We start from the raw sequence: 13,257 nt of genomic DNA, 5'->3' as shown, positions 1-13,257 counted from the left end.
TCATGAGACCATAACGCGTGAAGCGTAAAGCGTAATATGTGAAGTATGGAGTATGAAGAGAAGAAAGCGTAATCAACCAGGAAAAAGGTTGAAAGAGGTTGAATCATATTCAGATAAATAGACAGATGGCATTGCCTCTGTTCAGGAGGCAGAATGCGAGACTAGATCATGGAAAAATTACAATTCGTAGGATAATAATGACACATAAAACACAGCTCACTTTTTCAGCGAACTACTACCGTTCCCCTTCGGTCCTAACAGATCGTCGACGATTCCACTCCACAACTCCCCAATCACGCCTTTTTGCGGCTGGTTGGCGGCCAGCTTCTGCTGGTTCTCCCCGTCCCGGGACCGGCCCACCGTCTCCGTGAGTCGGAAGGGATCAATGTCCATGGAGTGATTGTCGACCACTTCGCTCATCGGACTGGCCGACGTGTCGGATGCGAGCTCAGAGACGGCATGGATCTGTGGCTTCATCGGCGAGCTGGAATAGGGGTCTGAGAAGACGGGGACGCGAAACTGGGAGCTGTAGTCTGGCCCTTCCAACGAGGACATCGATGGCATATAGACGAAATCCATCGTCGACGAGTCCTTCACGGCCTTGTTCGCACGCGACGTGTTGAATTGGCGGCTCTTCGATCTGTGCATTGTAACGTAGAACGTTAGCTTGCAATTGACCTAGTCTGAGAGCAAAACGGTGCCACATACCCGCCAAACGCATTGCCGTCAATCCTCTTCATGGCAATGCTGAAGGCGCGAGACTGAAGCAGGTCATGGTTGGACAGGCGTTCAATGAGCTGACAACAGAACAAGTCAGTATGATGTTCGAAGAAACAAGCTAACTTGTGTAGGTCTACGCACCTCTGACTTAGTCCCTAACGTCGTCAGAGCCCGTCTCTCGCATTCCAGCTTGAGGTCCTCAATAGTGCGGGAAGCGTACAGGGTGGCCTTGTCAGAGCCATTGGCGGGCTGCGCCGAAAAGGCGCCGGTAATGTGCAGGCGACGACGGCAGTAGAGAGTGGTCGCAGACGGGCTCTGCTGCGACAGGGCACGAAGGGCTCGTAACGAGGTGGAACGAGGAGCAGCCATTGATGATTGTCAACGTTTGATTAATCAATCGCAAAGTACTGAAGGAATTGGTTTGAGTGACTTAGGACGGCTGGATGTAGGGATGTGCAAGTGCAACCTTGTGTCGCTGTAAGTATCACGTTGAGGTTGAAGGAGTTGTAAAATTGGGGGAGAGAAATTCCAGAAACGAACCTGCAGAACAACGACTTTAAGAATAAATAAGAATATCAGTAGACCAAGAAAACAGGAGCTGGAGAAAAGAAAGTCTTGGAATTGAGACAAGACCAGCCAATTGAAGGGATAATCGACGGGGTGTCGTCAGCAGGCAGTCTGCTGTTTGCGGCAAGCGTTGGGGGGAGCTATCGGAGACGTTGAGGGCGCGTCTAGAAGGAGGCGGCCGGTCTAGGCGGGCGAGCTATCGATCTGTCAGCTCACGCTGTGGGCTCTGCAGAGTGGCTGTGGCACTCTCTGATTCGCCAATGCTTGGCGTACTGGCAGAGCAAGCAATGATTGTCAATAATTCTTCTGCCTGGGCAGAATCTCCAAATAGTGGATTGTTCGTCGTATTACAGACCCTCGGAGCGGTAGGGATGGAAGCTGAAGAGAATCCTTGTGCTGACTACCAGAGGAAAGCTTTACGAGGGCAAAGAGGGGCAGGGGGTCTGGCGGATATTTATGAGCTGTCTCGCGTGCTCTGATCTGAGTTGGACGAAATACAGTATCTGCGCCACTCCATGGGAGGTCCCGGGGTGTGCCAAACTGCCAGTGCCAGTGGTGCATCATCCATGGTAGAAGAGGCCCCTGCTCCGCATCGCAACATCCAATAGTAGCAGGGTCATGCAGCACTGGGCATTCCAGGATTCAAGAACCGCTTGGTCCCGTTTCTCTCACCGGAGTTAACCTCGTCCTCCGAAGCATCGACATCGAATAATTGCTGACTGTTTTGTAAGTTTGGATATTATTATTTCAGTTGAGTCTTCTGTTTGACTATCTGAAGACGAAGCGACACTGCTCTTCCCCTCATCTCCACCGCAACTTACTCGAGTGCGCTCTTCAAACTCATTGAGGAGAATTGGGTTTGAGTTTGCGTGCGGGGAAGCCCGGAAGGGCGAACAAGGATCGGGTGTATGACGCGTGACTGCTGCATCATCGACTATGACACATAGTCACAAACAGGACTGGCGTTCCCCGAGAATCCGGTGGGCGAATGAGATCAGGTGGTGGCCTCAGATCGGATTGGATTGGCTTTGGTGGGCAGAAGTTAGAACAGGGGCTGGAGACAGCCTGTGGCTTCGAGTCTTCGAGGCGAGAGACACAATAAGGAAGCGGTGAAAACATTGCCTATGCAGCCTGCTTGGGCCCAGAATGTCGATCGCGGGATCTCCCTCGTGTGGAGATCAGAGAACGTTCTACCGGAGTACCGGAGGTCCGGAGTCCTTTGTTACAGCATGCGGACTCCGGAGTATCCAGTACTCCGCGCCTCCTTCACAGGGTATTAACAGAAGCTGTGTTGTAATTGTTCTATCTTTCATATTGGGCAACTGGAGGACTCTGTGTATGATGATGTTGCGGAATCCCGCGATTACGTAACGCTTTACAGGAGGGGTATCCGTATAACTATATCCGTAATCCCACTGTGACTCAAGTGCTCAAATATCGGTGCATGAATCCAGGCTGAGATCTGATATATGGAGCATTTACTGGCCAATAATTGCATTACAGTCCACGACTCCACGCACGATCCTGAGCGGGGTGGAGTTGACTACAATTCAGCATTGCTCAAGCAGCCTGTAAGTACTCCGTACGGAGTATATGTAGACTGGGATATCTTGATAGAGCTCCATTCTAGAATGGGGCATCTATTTCTAACCAATCGAATACCAATTGCCTGCTAGATTTCTATTGGTAAATAGAATAAAGATCTGACAACTGAGACATATATACAGAGTACAGGAGAATTTCACAAGGCTATTCCGTGAATATTCTCTAAAATCTCCGCAGTCTTGTTTCCTCGGCACGTAGCAATTGGTCCGGCCATGGTGTCGATCATGACGGAATATTCCGGATCACACCACGTATCGCATACCAGCTGGGCTATCATCTATGAAAGTGAGGCAAGGACACACGTGGAAGGAATACCGAGTCCCTGTACTCCGCACGCACGTACGGAGTACTCCATACTCTCCCACTTCGAATCTAAATTTCATGCAAGAAAAACGGATGATCCACGGGAGATCATGAGCTTTGCGTGGATCCCACTGCAGATTCACAGCTTTGAAACCCGATCCCGTCGACGATTCTTTGCAACAGCTCTGGCATACGGGTGCAAGCGCGAGTCTGGAACCAGATGGTCCACATCTCCCGTGTGCACGAGCTCCGGGCCCGCTTCCTCAAGACTGACGATGCCGTTGTTTCTCATCGCTGTTTCAAGTTCGTCTTGCATGACTATGATTGAAGTGTCATTAGTATGAATGATTGGCTTGGACGAAGGGAATATGACGGGGACAACTTACTGTCGATCAGGTGCTCAACACCTTCTTGGCCATAGTTCGTGGCAAACAGCATACTGCGGCCCATGCCTACAGCAGTGGCTCCAAGACAAATGGCCTTGAGGATATCAGTTCCTCGTCGAATGCCGCTGTCCACATAGATCTCCATCTTGTCGAAGATCTCCGGACACCGCCTGTGGAGCTCCAGCAAGGTAATAATGGACGGAGGGCTGGTATCGAGGTTGCGGCCGCCGTGATTGCTAAGGAGAATGCCGTCCACACCAGCCTGCATCGCCAAGATGGCATCATCGGCCGACATGACTCCCTTAAGGCACAGAGGCAAGTGGGTGTGTTGCCGGATCCAGGCCAGATCGGCCCACGTCAAGCCAGGGTCAATAAACCCAGCCATCACCCGTCCAAGACCGCCTCCCTTCTTGTCGTTGGTCACTTTCGATGGCGACATGGGCACCGATATAGACTCATCCGCCTTGACTCGTTCATCGGCCTCCCGCTTGCCAGGCCAGGCTGCGTCCACAGTGACAAACACTGCCTTGACATTCGGGATAGACGAAATTTTGTGGAGCAGTGCAGCAGATTTCTCTCGGTCCCTGTTCACATACAGCTGGAAGAAGAAATTGGCTTTCGGTGCAGCCTGGACCAGTTCTTCGATCGAATAAGAGGAGTTGTTCGATACCTGAAAGCTCACAGTCAGTTTTTGATTTACATTCATAAGCATTTTGACGATACGTACGCCTTGCATGATCCCTTTACTCTGGCAGGCCCTTGCAATAGCGCACTCGCCATCGGGATGGATTAATTTGGCCATGGCCGCAGGGCTCACGAACAGCGGAAGGCTGCTGTCAACGCCCAGGATTGTAGTTCGAGTATTGACCGAGCGCACATTTCTCAGCACGCGAGGTCGGAACCATATCCGATCAAAGCAAGACTTGTTCGCGTCTCGTGTGAACAGATCGTTCGCTGCACTGGAGTAGAAAGCCCATGTCTTCTTGGGTGCGGTCTTGGAGGCAACCAGTTCAAAGTCATTGGCATTGATGAGTGTGTGCAGCGGAGGCTTTTCGTTGTCCAGGACCAGCTGAGGGTTCTCCGACGGCGGCTGCTTCAGCCACTCTTCGTCGACAGTCGACTTATCCAGGACACCCTTGAGCTTATCTGGTTGCAGGTTGTCTCTCAACACCTTGGGCGAATGTACTTCGGAATAGGCTTTGGTGGCATCCCGGCCAGCGTACTTCAAGATAACTGGCAAATGGCAGACAAGTGGTTAGCCTTGGTTGTGAAAAACAGAGCTGTCTGGACTTGTCCTCACTTGCTGAGCCACCTGGATGTTGTTCATGAAAGTCCGTCACATCCCAGACCTGGCCATCGATGACAATCCAGCAGTCGGTAGGAGTATTGTGTCTTGATATCTCCTGTGCGGAGAGCAGTTTGGCGTCACTCATTTTGCTGACACAGAACGTAAATGCGAGGATTGGAGAAGCTCCGATGTGCGAGGCTGATATTCTGGAGATATGTACTGCGTAGGTGCTCCGTATCTAGAACCACAGCGTTCCCCGCACTGTCATAGACTCGTGGGTAGTGATGTCTTTGGGTCTCAGCGATATTTGTATTCCTGAGCGATCAGAAGAACTCAGTGCACAATCTCGCTACAAGACAATGTTTGGTTTTTGAAATCTTTGACGGCCTTCTCCACCATAATTTGGTAAATATTACTTTTTGACGGCCTTCAATTCGATGGATCGCCTCTGGAGGCCTCGGGGTTGTACCCCGGGTTTCTAGCTCTGGGGCGCGTTGTCGGGGCGTTCCTTTCCCGAAAAGTAATCTGGAGTGCCTTTTCCGCCGCGGAGATCGGTAGTCGGCCGATAAGACTCGGTTTTCTTCCCGTGGCCTGTTCAGTTAAACTTGTCACATGACATATCCTGCACCGCCACATGTTGTGGCTGTAGCAGGTTCTGTACCTGAACAGCCACTGGCTTGCACCTGCCTGCTCCATACTGTATCTTCTTGCCGCGCTGGAAGCTACATACATGTAAACCACCGAGGAGCGAGCGCCTCTCTTTTTGATGCCTGCAGCGGTGCTAGAGGGGCAGTTTCTGCAACTTGGTGCGGTTTCCAAACTGAGGCGCCTAAACTTAAATCCCTTTCTTTCACCTTCCCCGCGGAGGACGTCATTTTCTGGAGGAGGTACGGGTTCACTCATTCGCAGCTTTCGCGGAGTTGGAAGACTCACACATCCACAGTATTCCCCTGTAGAATTTCTTCTCTGCAGTATAAGAATTCTAATAAAGGCCGGGGCAACCAATTGTGTTTCTTCTCACGGCTTCCGCCAAACCACTCATCGGCCTTCAAGATGGCGGAAGCAAATAAGAAACTGAGATATATCGATGTAGGTCTGCAAGATATAGCTGGAGTCTATCATTGTCCCCATAACTGATCCGGATCTGCTTCAGATTGGCATCAACCTGGGTGATCCGGTGTTTCGAGGCAACTATAACGGAAAACAAGTCCATGACGACGACTTGGCGGACATTATAGAGCGTGCCCGCGAGGTTGGGTGTGAAAAGTTCATGGTGACTGGCTCCGATTTAGAGGAATCGGAGCGTGCTGTACAACTTGCCCGCGAATATCGTATGTCTCCGTGCTTCATCTTTTGAAGTCATGCCACCTGACATTCTAAGCCTATAGCGGGCTTTTGTTATGCCACCGTCGGGGTGCATCCATGTCAAGCAAAGCTTTTCGATAGTTTCCCAGGCGGCCCCTCGAAATTGCTCGAACAACTCAAAGAGCTGGCGCTGAAGTCGAAGGAATCTGGCGAGGCGGTGGCTTTTGGCGAGATCGGACTCGACTATGATCGCCTATTTTTGAGCCCCAAGGACCAGCAGCTAAAGTACTTTGAAGCCCAACTGGACCTGGCCATCGAGATCCAGCTTCCACTTTTCCTCCACTCTCGAGCCGCCAGCGAGGACTTTGAAAGACTCCTGGCACCAAGGCTCGATAAGCTTCCCAAAAAGGGACTCGTCCACAGTTTCACAGGAACGTTGGAGGAAATGCAGCGGCTAGTGGATCTGGGTCTGGACATCGGAGTGAACGGATGCAGCCTGAAGACGGAGGAGAACCTGGAAGTAGTCAAAGCGATACCATTGGACCGAATCCAGATCGAGACTGACGGGCCTTGGGTACGTGGCAAGACAGACTGTTCAGTTGTGGTTCGATGCTAACCAGCGTTTTGTAGTGTGAGATTCGTGCTTCCCATGCATCAGCCAAATATTTGGATGACGCTCCTGCGTTGCCAAAGGCCGTTAAGAAAGAGAAATGGCAGAAAGGCTGCATGGTCAAGGGGAGGAATGAACCTGCCGCTATCGTTCATGTTGCTCATGTGATCGCGAAGGTTAAGGGAATTTCTGTGGAAGAAGTTTGCGAAGCGTAAGTGCTCTATTGTCTTTCACATGCGGGGCCATACTCACCTTCGCCATGCCAGTGCTTGGAACAACTCGGTCAAAATGTTTGGTTTAGGAGTCAAAACTTCCTGATTCGGCAGCAGCACTCACCGCCTGGGTCTGGAGAAGAGTCCACGTGACAATATCGCTACGCCATCAAGGCATGAAAAGTGGCTTATAGACAGCATGGATTCTTTGGTCAGGTTAATGATATATGCATCTTGGGTCTGGAGACTAGAGGCGAATGAGATACTAGCATAGAATGGAGAGTGGCTTAATATAAATCACGAAGAAAGCGATGTGCCTTGCGGATTAATACCGACTCTGAGTTCTGGCGTGTTGTTTCTCAGAGACACGAAAAGAGAAAAAAAAAAGAAAGAAAAAAGGTGGCTGGTCTGGACAAGGCCACGAGTAACAGACGACCTAGGTCCTGACTCCTAGGGGGGTTATATGTCAGTGAAAGGGAGCGTCAGATAACTTCCATGGGGTCAGTGGTCTAGTGGTTAGAAGGGGTCCGCCTATGTCTGCTATGCTAGCTATAGATGTCTCCCAGTGCCCTGGAAATTCCACCCCTGGCTCATGGGGGTCGGGGTCTGGCTACGGGTCAGGTCAAACCGGGAGGAGCCGCTGGAAGGCGCCCGTAGTCGAGAACCCCCCCTCTTTTTTTTCTTTTCTTCTTTCTCTTTCTCATGGAATCTATCCTTTCGCGTTATGAACTTCTTTCTTTCTAGCTAGTTCTGCTGCGTCTGTAATTGCTTATCTACAACAGGATAGATACCATTCTTACATCATTATTATAGAGCAGATACGGACATGAATATCATGACCCTGGCGAGACTAATCTCACCATGTTGCACCTTTACAATCGAGGTTCTTAAGAGATGACGTATGGTCCGACTGATTTCTTTCCATATGGGTTCACGTGTTTGTAACCGCTGGGGATGGCGGTTGCTGCTCGACTTCTCGATCTGTTAGTTTATATCTATATCTACTACTCCTATCAATGGTGGTCTCGCGGCTAGAAAGTGCAGACGAATATCTGGCAATAATCTTTGAAAGAAATGTCAAAACAAGAAGTCCATATAATAGTAAGCAAGGAATCCATATAGCAAGACGTTTATCTAGGGCTTGTGGTTGCATATGGCATGGTCAAAACATCATCTTCTCCACTTTGCGCTAGAACTTAGTGTGACTAAACTTAAAAAAAATAAAGCAAAAACTGGATGATCAAAAAGATCCACGACATTTGGCTAAGGACCTGTACTTTGATTATACGGCTGTACGAAGGTACAGACAGGATGGAAGTTGCCTTGGTACCAGGTATAGATACGGAAGATTCCGTTTCGGGCAAGTTTCCCGCCCAGAAAGATCTCCGTTCGGAAGGTTCCGCCAGATTAGGTCTTAGAGGCATCACGTTCAATTGGACATGAATGTGGTATCATGACATGGGCATGGCGCTGATTAATTTGTCATGCATGTGATTCGTGTCTGAATAACAGTGGAGGGGAATACCTAGTCAAGCTAGCTAGGATGCAGCTGGCGTACATCAAGATCGCTGCTAGGACCCCTCCTCGTCAGCAACATAAGAAGGAATGGTTATCTGCATCCCTAGCAGGCTTTCACCATGAATCCTTTTATTGTGGAGAGCGGCCAGTGGTCTGAAGTTCTCATTTTATATACCCTGCAGGGACATTAAAGGGCAACATCCATAGCGAAAACCACGCGAAAAGGAAGGAAAGAAAGATGCTACGAAGCACCGACACCAGTGATCTTCCCAGAGAGGTAGATGTCATTGTGGCTGGAGGTAAGTACAGTACCATTCATTATCCATAACAAACTCTCGCAGCTAGCAGCTACAAGATAGTCGTTGCATACTGACAGGGCACGACGGGAGCTTCAGGAGGAACAACAGGTCTGCTGGTCGCATCGCGTCTCGCAAAGGCAGATCCAAAGCTATCGATTCTGGTGCTCGAAGCAGGGATCAACACGCGCGATGACCCGCTCATCGTCAACCCAGCCGTCTACATCCAACACATCCTGCCAGGTTCGAAAACGGCCGCTTTCTACAAGTCCAAGGCACGCGATGAACTTGCTGGCAGGGAAGTCGTGGTTCCTACCGGAGGGGGCGGGGGAAGCTCGATCAATTTCATGGTCTATATGAGAGCGCAAGCTGTAGACTATGACGATTGGAATACCCCTGGATGGAGTGGGAAGGATATGATTCCGTTTCTCAGGAAGGTTGGTACTAAACCATGGACCATTTATTCTGGTTGCCTCCTTGTCTCGTTGGCTAACTCTGTCAGTGTGAGTGCTTCCAAGATACAACGCCTGGTATTGACACATCAGTGCATGGTTACGACGGTGAATTCTCCGTATCTGCCGGCACCTACGCACAGAGACCGTTCCAAGACGACTTTTTCAAGGCCTGCAACGAGGTCGGCATCCCGGAGACCGTTGATGTGCAGGATTTGAGGACATGCAATACAGTCGGTGTAAGCCTGATCCTACCATTTTATGGACTGTTGCCTTTTCTTTTTCTTTGTGATACTTTCTAACCCACGGATTTCCAGAGATGGAACATGTTTATCGATCCGGATACCGGACACAGACAGGACGTCCCTCATCGTGTTCTTTTCCCTCTCCTCGATAACGGAAATACAGGTCTTCGAGTGGTGACAGACACGAAGGTCGTCCGTATCCTGTTCAACGACAATAAACGAGCTGTCGGCGTGGAGTACATACCTGAAGGGGCAAATCCATCCACACCCCTCGAAACGATCAAGGCTCAGCGGAGCTCTTGGAACACCTCGGGTTCTCGAACGGTCCGGAATAGGCAACGGAGACCTCCTCTCGGTGCTGAATATACCCGTGGTATCTGACCTTCCGGGCGTGGGGACCAATTACCAGGACCACAACGGAGTCTTATTCCCTTACAAATCCAGTGCGACTAAAGAAGAGACACTGGACGGCCTTCTGAGCGGACGGCTGAGTTTCGAAGAAGCGTTGAAGCTCAAGCGTGCTTCCCCTAAGCGACACATCCTCGGCTGGAACGGCTTAGACGCCGTGGGCAAGCTGCGACCCTCCGAGGCTGAAGCAGACAACTTTGAGCCAGTGCTGAAATCCCTCTGGGAAAGAGACTCCAATGACCGTCCTGAACGGCTGCTGATCAACCTCGCAACCCTGGCCTTTTACGCGGGAGACCATTCCGTCATCGAGGAAGGACAACACTTCACCCTCGGCGTGTATCTACCCTACCCTTACTCTCGCGGCTCGATCCATATCACCGGCACCTCCGTCTTCGACCCTCCCGATTTCGACTGCGGATATTTCTCGCATCCGGCGGATCTGGAGGCGATGCTGTGGGGGTACAAGAAGCAGAGGGAGATTGCGCGACGGATGGCACACTACCGGGGGCCGTTAAAGGTCGCCCATCCCAGGTTTCCAGCTGGCTCCAAGGCAGACTACGACGTGATTGATAAGGCCTCGAGGCGAGAGGGCCACCCGATGGTCCCGATTACGTACTCGAAAGAGGACGACGATGCCATCCGGTCGTTCATCAGGGAGACTTTGCAGACGACCTGGCACAGTATGGGCACATGTGCTATGAAACCGCGGGAAGATGGCGGTGTTGTCGACCAGGATCTCAATGTGTACGGGGTCAAGGGGTTGAAAATAGTTGGTAAGGTTTTGAAAATCTCGCAAAGTCAATACCCCTGAGGAGTACGAGAAGAAGTGTCTCTTATCCTGTTATTGACTTGACAACAACACAGATCTCTCCATCTGCCCCTCCAACGTTTCCGCAAACACTTACTCCACAGCCCTTGCCATTGGGGAAAAGGCTGCAGCGATCATCGCAAAGGATCTGGGCATCCCCTATGATGTTCAATGACAGCGCAGGCTAGGTCTCCGCCTTGAACACGAATAAATTAGGTACAGATGATCGATACTCAACCATAACTCACATCAAATTCTTTGTTGTTCTAAATTATATATTATTTAATACAAGAAACGAAGAGCAGGGGAAATTGCAACCAGCTGTCTCTGACATTAGTATAACATCTCGACATCCTCATCATCATCCACATTGAAGCTCTCATTCCCAAGTAAAGACTCTTCTTCAAGTAAATAATCCTCTTCCTCTTCCTCTTCAAACGAGGCAAGGGATCCAAAGTCTGACGCAGTCTCGATCTCGATCTCGATCTCATTCTCATTCTCAGGTTTCATACGAGGCGACAACATCTCCTCGTTGAGAGTAAGTGGAGAGGATTGGAACCCGGCTGATGATGACCTCTCGTACTGACAAGCGACAGCGCTACCATATGGCTGCTCGGACACGCCATGGGTCGTCCTATCAGAGAAAGATCGTCCTCGTTTTCGTGCATATCCGGTTATAGTGGGGGGAGAAGACATTGCTCCAAATTCTTCAACAGAGTCCATCATCGGAGGAGGACGAGAAGGCTCGTCATTTTCTTGCTTGTATGGTTGTTCCGGTAATAGTTCTTCTGTACTCTCTTCTTCTTCGTTTCCAGAAACACTGAATCGACAGACAGCGTCAATCAAGTCGTCGCTGTCACTGCCGCTATCTGAAAAAGGAAAACAGAGCTCTTCCTCGAAGAGAGTTCGGTTGTAGTCATTATCATCATCGTCATCATAAACCTCGTCAGCGTTTGTGTCTGCATAGTCGGATTCTATGTCCAGACTCATCGACAATGCATCATCAGAATATGGAAGGGAGAACTGGTCTTCGAGCATCGAAGAATCATCCTCCCTTCTCGAGCCAGCCAGAGTTATGGGGCTCAGCTTCCTGGCAGCTTTAGGATCGTATACTCCTTTCTGAAGGCTTGTCCACAAGAGACACTTCACCATCGATCGCAGGTCCAGAGCTTCCGATGGTGGACTGTGTGTGGGAGTGCCTTCATAATTTTCTTCGAAGTGACTTTTGAGAGAAGAGACCTTTTGTCTTATATCTTCCGAAGCAGATTTGTTCACGATCGACGCTATTGACTTTGCAACTACCGGTATAAACCCTGCTCGCTGGCGAATGCTCTGTACAGTACATACAAAATCAATCAGCGATTAGCGTCACGGAGAGAAGAGTCATCACACACATCATGATAACCTGGACTGAACACCGAAGGGGCAATATCAGAGAGCTTCAGTGCTCCCCTGGGATTGAGTTGCTCAATCCCATGCGCAACTTTCGACGGATTGGACGAGATCCAATTTCGAATGGCGCAGTCCAGCAGTCTGTGAAGTTGACAATCATCCCCACCGGCGACTGCGTTAGCTTTTATAACTGAGACGCCCACAGGAGGATGTCGGAATACGGCTTCCGTACCCGAAGGATGCAGTTCGGGTGTGAATGGACTATAACTGGGAGATGATGTGGAAGGTGTTGAAGCAGGGAAACCTGACCAGGGCGTAGGACTCCTGTTGTCGCTCTCAGGTCTTTCAACATCGTCACTTGCTGCCATTGAGGAGTCCTCCAAAGACTCGTTCATTCCAAAGCTGTCTATGTGTGTGACACATTTTGATGTAGAAGAATGATATCCGAGGAAAATTTGTATGTTTGACAATTCCACCGTCGCAATACCAGGAGGAGGCTGCGGGTCGACGAAGATGCGTCTTCGTATTGAACGAGGCACTTTCCCATGTATCTCTTTGATTATGCGTTTAAAATCTTCTTGGACAGTCAGGGACAGACGAAGTGTCATTGTATGATCGGAATTGGGTTTGCATTCGTAGGACTTCGTGGACGCTACAAGACCGAGATCAGACCAAAGCTGGAGAAGACAAAGCATTTCTTTAGCGAGTGCAACGGTGCAGAAAGACGGGGGCAACTTACTTTGGCTTCCTTCAGCAGGTCGACAGAGTGATTCAGGAAGGTGAACATGGCACCTAGGCCGTCACAGGGTCCTTCAATATAGATATCCAAGGTGAGGTCTCGTCCCTTGACAATCCAGATGGACCTGGAATCGAGAATCTGTTCGAGATCCGTTGGTAGGACTGCAGGCTCTTTGGGAAGCAAGAAAGTTGCCGAGGCTTTCGAGAGAAGGCATTGTTTTGACTTGGGAGCACTGAAGGTGTTAAGACCCAAGTCAATGGTACGAGGCATTGGTGTTTGCTTTCCTTGTTGCCATACCTCGGTCTTTCCGCAAGAGATGGCAGGAACAAGAGAACTCACCGTTTCAGGCATGGCGGACCTGCCACAACTCTCCCCGGTCATTGGATTACACATAGTATTAGCC

At 50.1% G+C, this 13,257-nt stretch overlaps 4 protein-coding genes across 4 annotated transcripts; 1 reads left to right on the top strand and 3 right to left on the bottom strand.

The window, feature by feature from the left end:
• Window positions 1–216: 216 nt before the first annotated feature.
• VTN77DRAFT_1174 (uncharacterized protein) lies at window positions 217–1,089 on the bottom strand (the record flags this gene model as incomplete). The annotated part of the gene is made up of 3 exons (XM_069416877.1): window positions 217–640; window positions 709–797; window positions 862–1,089. 3 exons carry the CDS (start codon window positions 1,087–1,089, stop codon window positions 217–219), a joined length of 741 nt encoding a protein of 246 aa, XP_069280128.1.
• A 2,245-nt stretch (window positions 1,090–3,334) lies between these two features.
• On the bottom strand, window positions 3,335–5,014 carry VTN77DRAFT_1173 (uncharacterized protein; the record flags this gene model as incomplete). The annotated part of the gene is made up of 4 exons (XM_069416876.1): window positions 3,335–3,513; window positions 3,582–4,251; window positions 4,309–4,814; window positions 4,882–5,014. 4 exons carry the CDS (start codon window positions 5,012–5,014, stop codon window positions 3,335–3,337), a joined length of 1,488 nt encoding a protein of 495 aa, XP_069280127.1.
• Window positions 5,015–5,635: 621 nt separating this feature from the next.
• VTN77DRAFT_1172 (uncharacterized protein) lies at window positions 5,636–7,102 on the top strand (the record flags this gene model as incomplete). Its single annotated transcript, XM_069416875.1, has 6 exons — window positions 5,636–5,756; window positions 5,813–5,958; window positions 6,023–6,200; window positions 6,258–6,748; window positions 6,805–6,995; window positions 7,051–7,102. The coding sequence occupies 6 exons, from the start codon at window positions 5,636–5,638 to the stop codon at window positions 7,100–7,102; spliced, it is 1,179 nt and encodes a 392-aa protein (XP_069280126.1).
• Window positions 7,103–11,056: 3,954 nt separating this feature from the next.
• On the bottom strand, window positions 11,057–13,124 carry VTN77DRAFT_1171 (uncharacterized protein; the record flags this gene model as incomplete). The annotated part of the gene is made up of 3 exons (XM_069416874.1): window positions 11,057–12,055; window positions 12,118–12,792; window positions 12,855–13,124. 3 exons carry the CDS (start codon window positions 13,122–13,124, stop codon window positions 11,057–11,059), a joined length of 1,944 nt encoding a protein of 647 aa, XP_069280125.1.
• Window positions 13,125–13,257: the final 133 nt, after the last annotated feature.

The sequence above is a fragment of the Rasamsonia byssochlamydoides genome (genome assembly GCF_041956645.1).
Source record: "Rasamsonia byssochlamydoides strain NRRL 3658 unplaced genomic scaffold VTN77scaffold_12, whole genome shotgun sequence".
In the NCBI taxonomy this organism is placed as follows: domain Eukaryota; kingdom Fungi; phylum Ascomycota; class Eurotiomycetes; order Eurotiales; family Trichocomaceae; genus Rasamsonia; species Rasamsonia byssochlamydoides.
The sequence above is the reverse complement of the archived record's forward strand: the minus strand, read 5'-3'. Positions and strand labels throughout refer to the sequence as shown.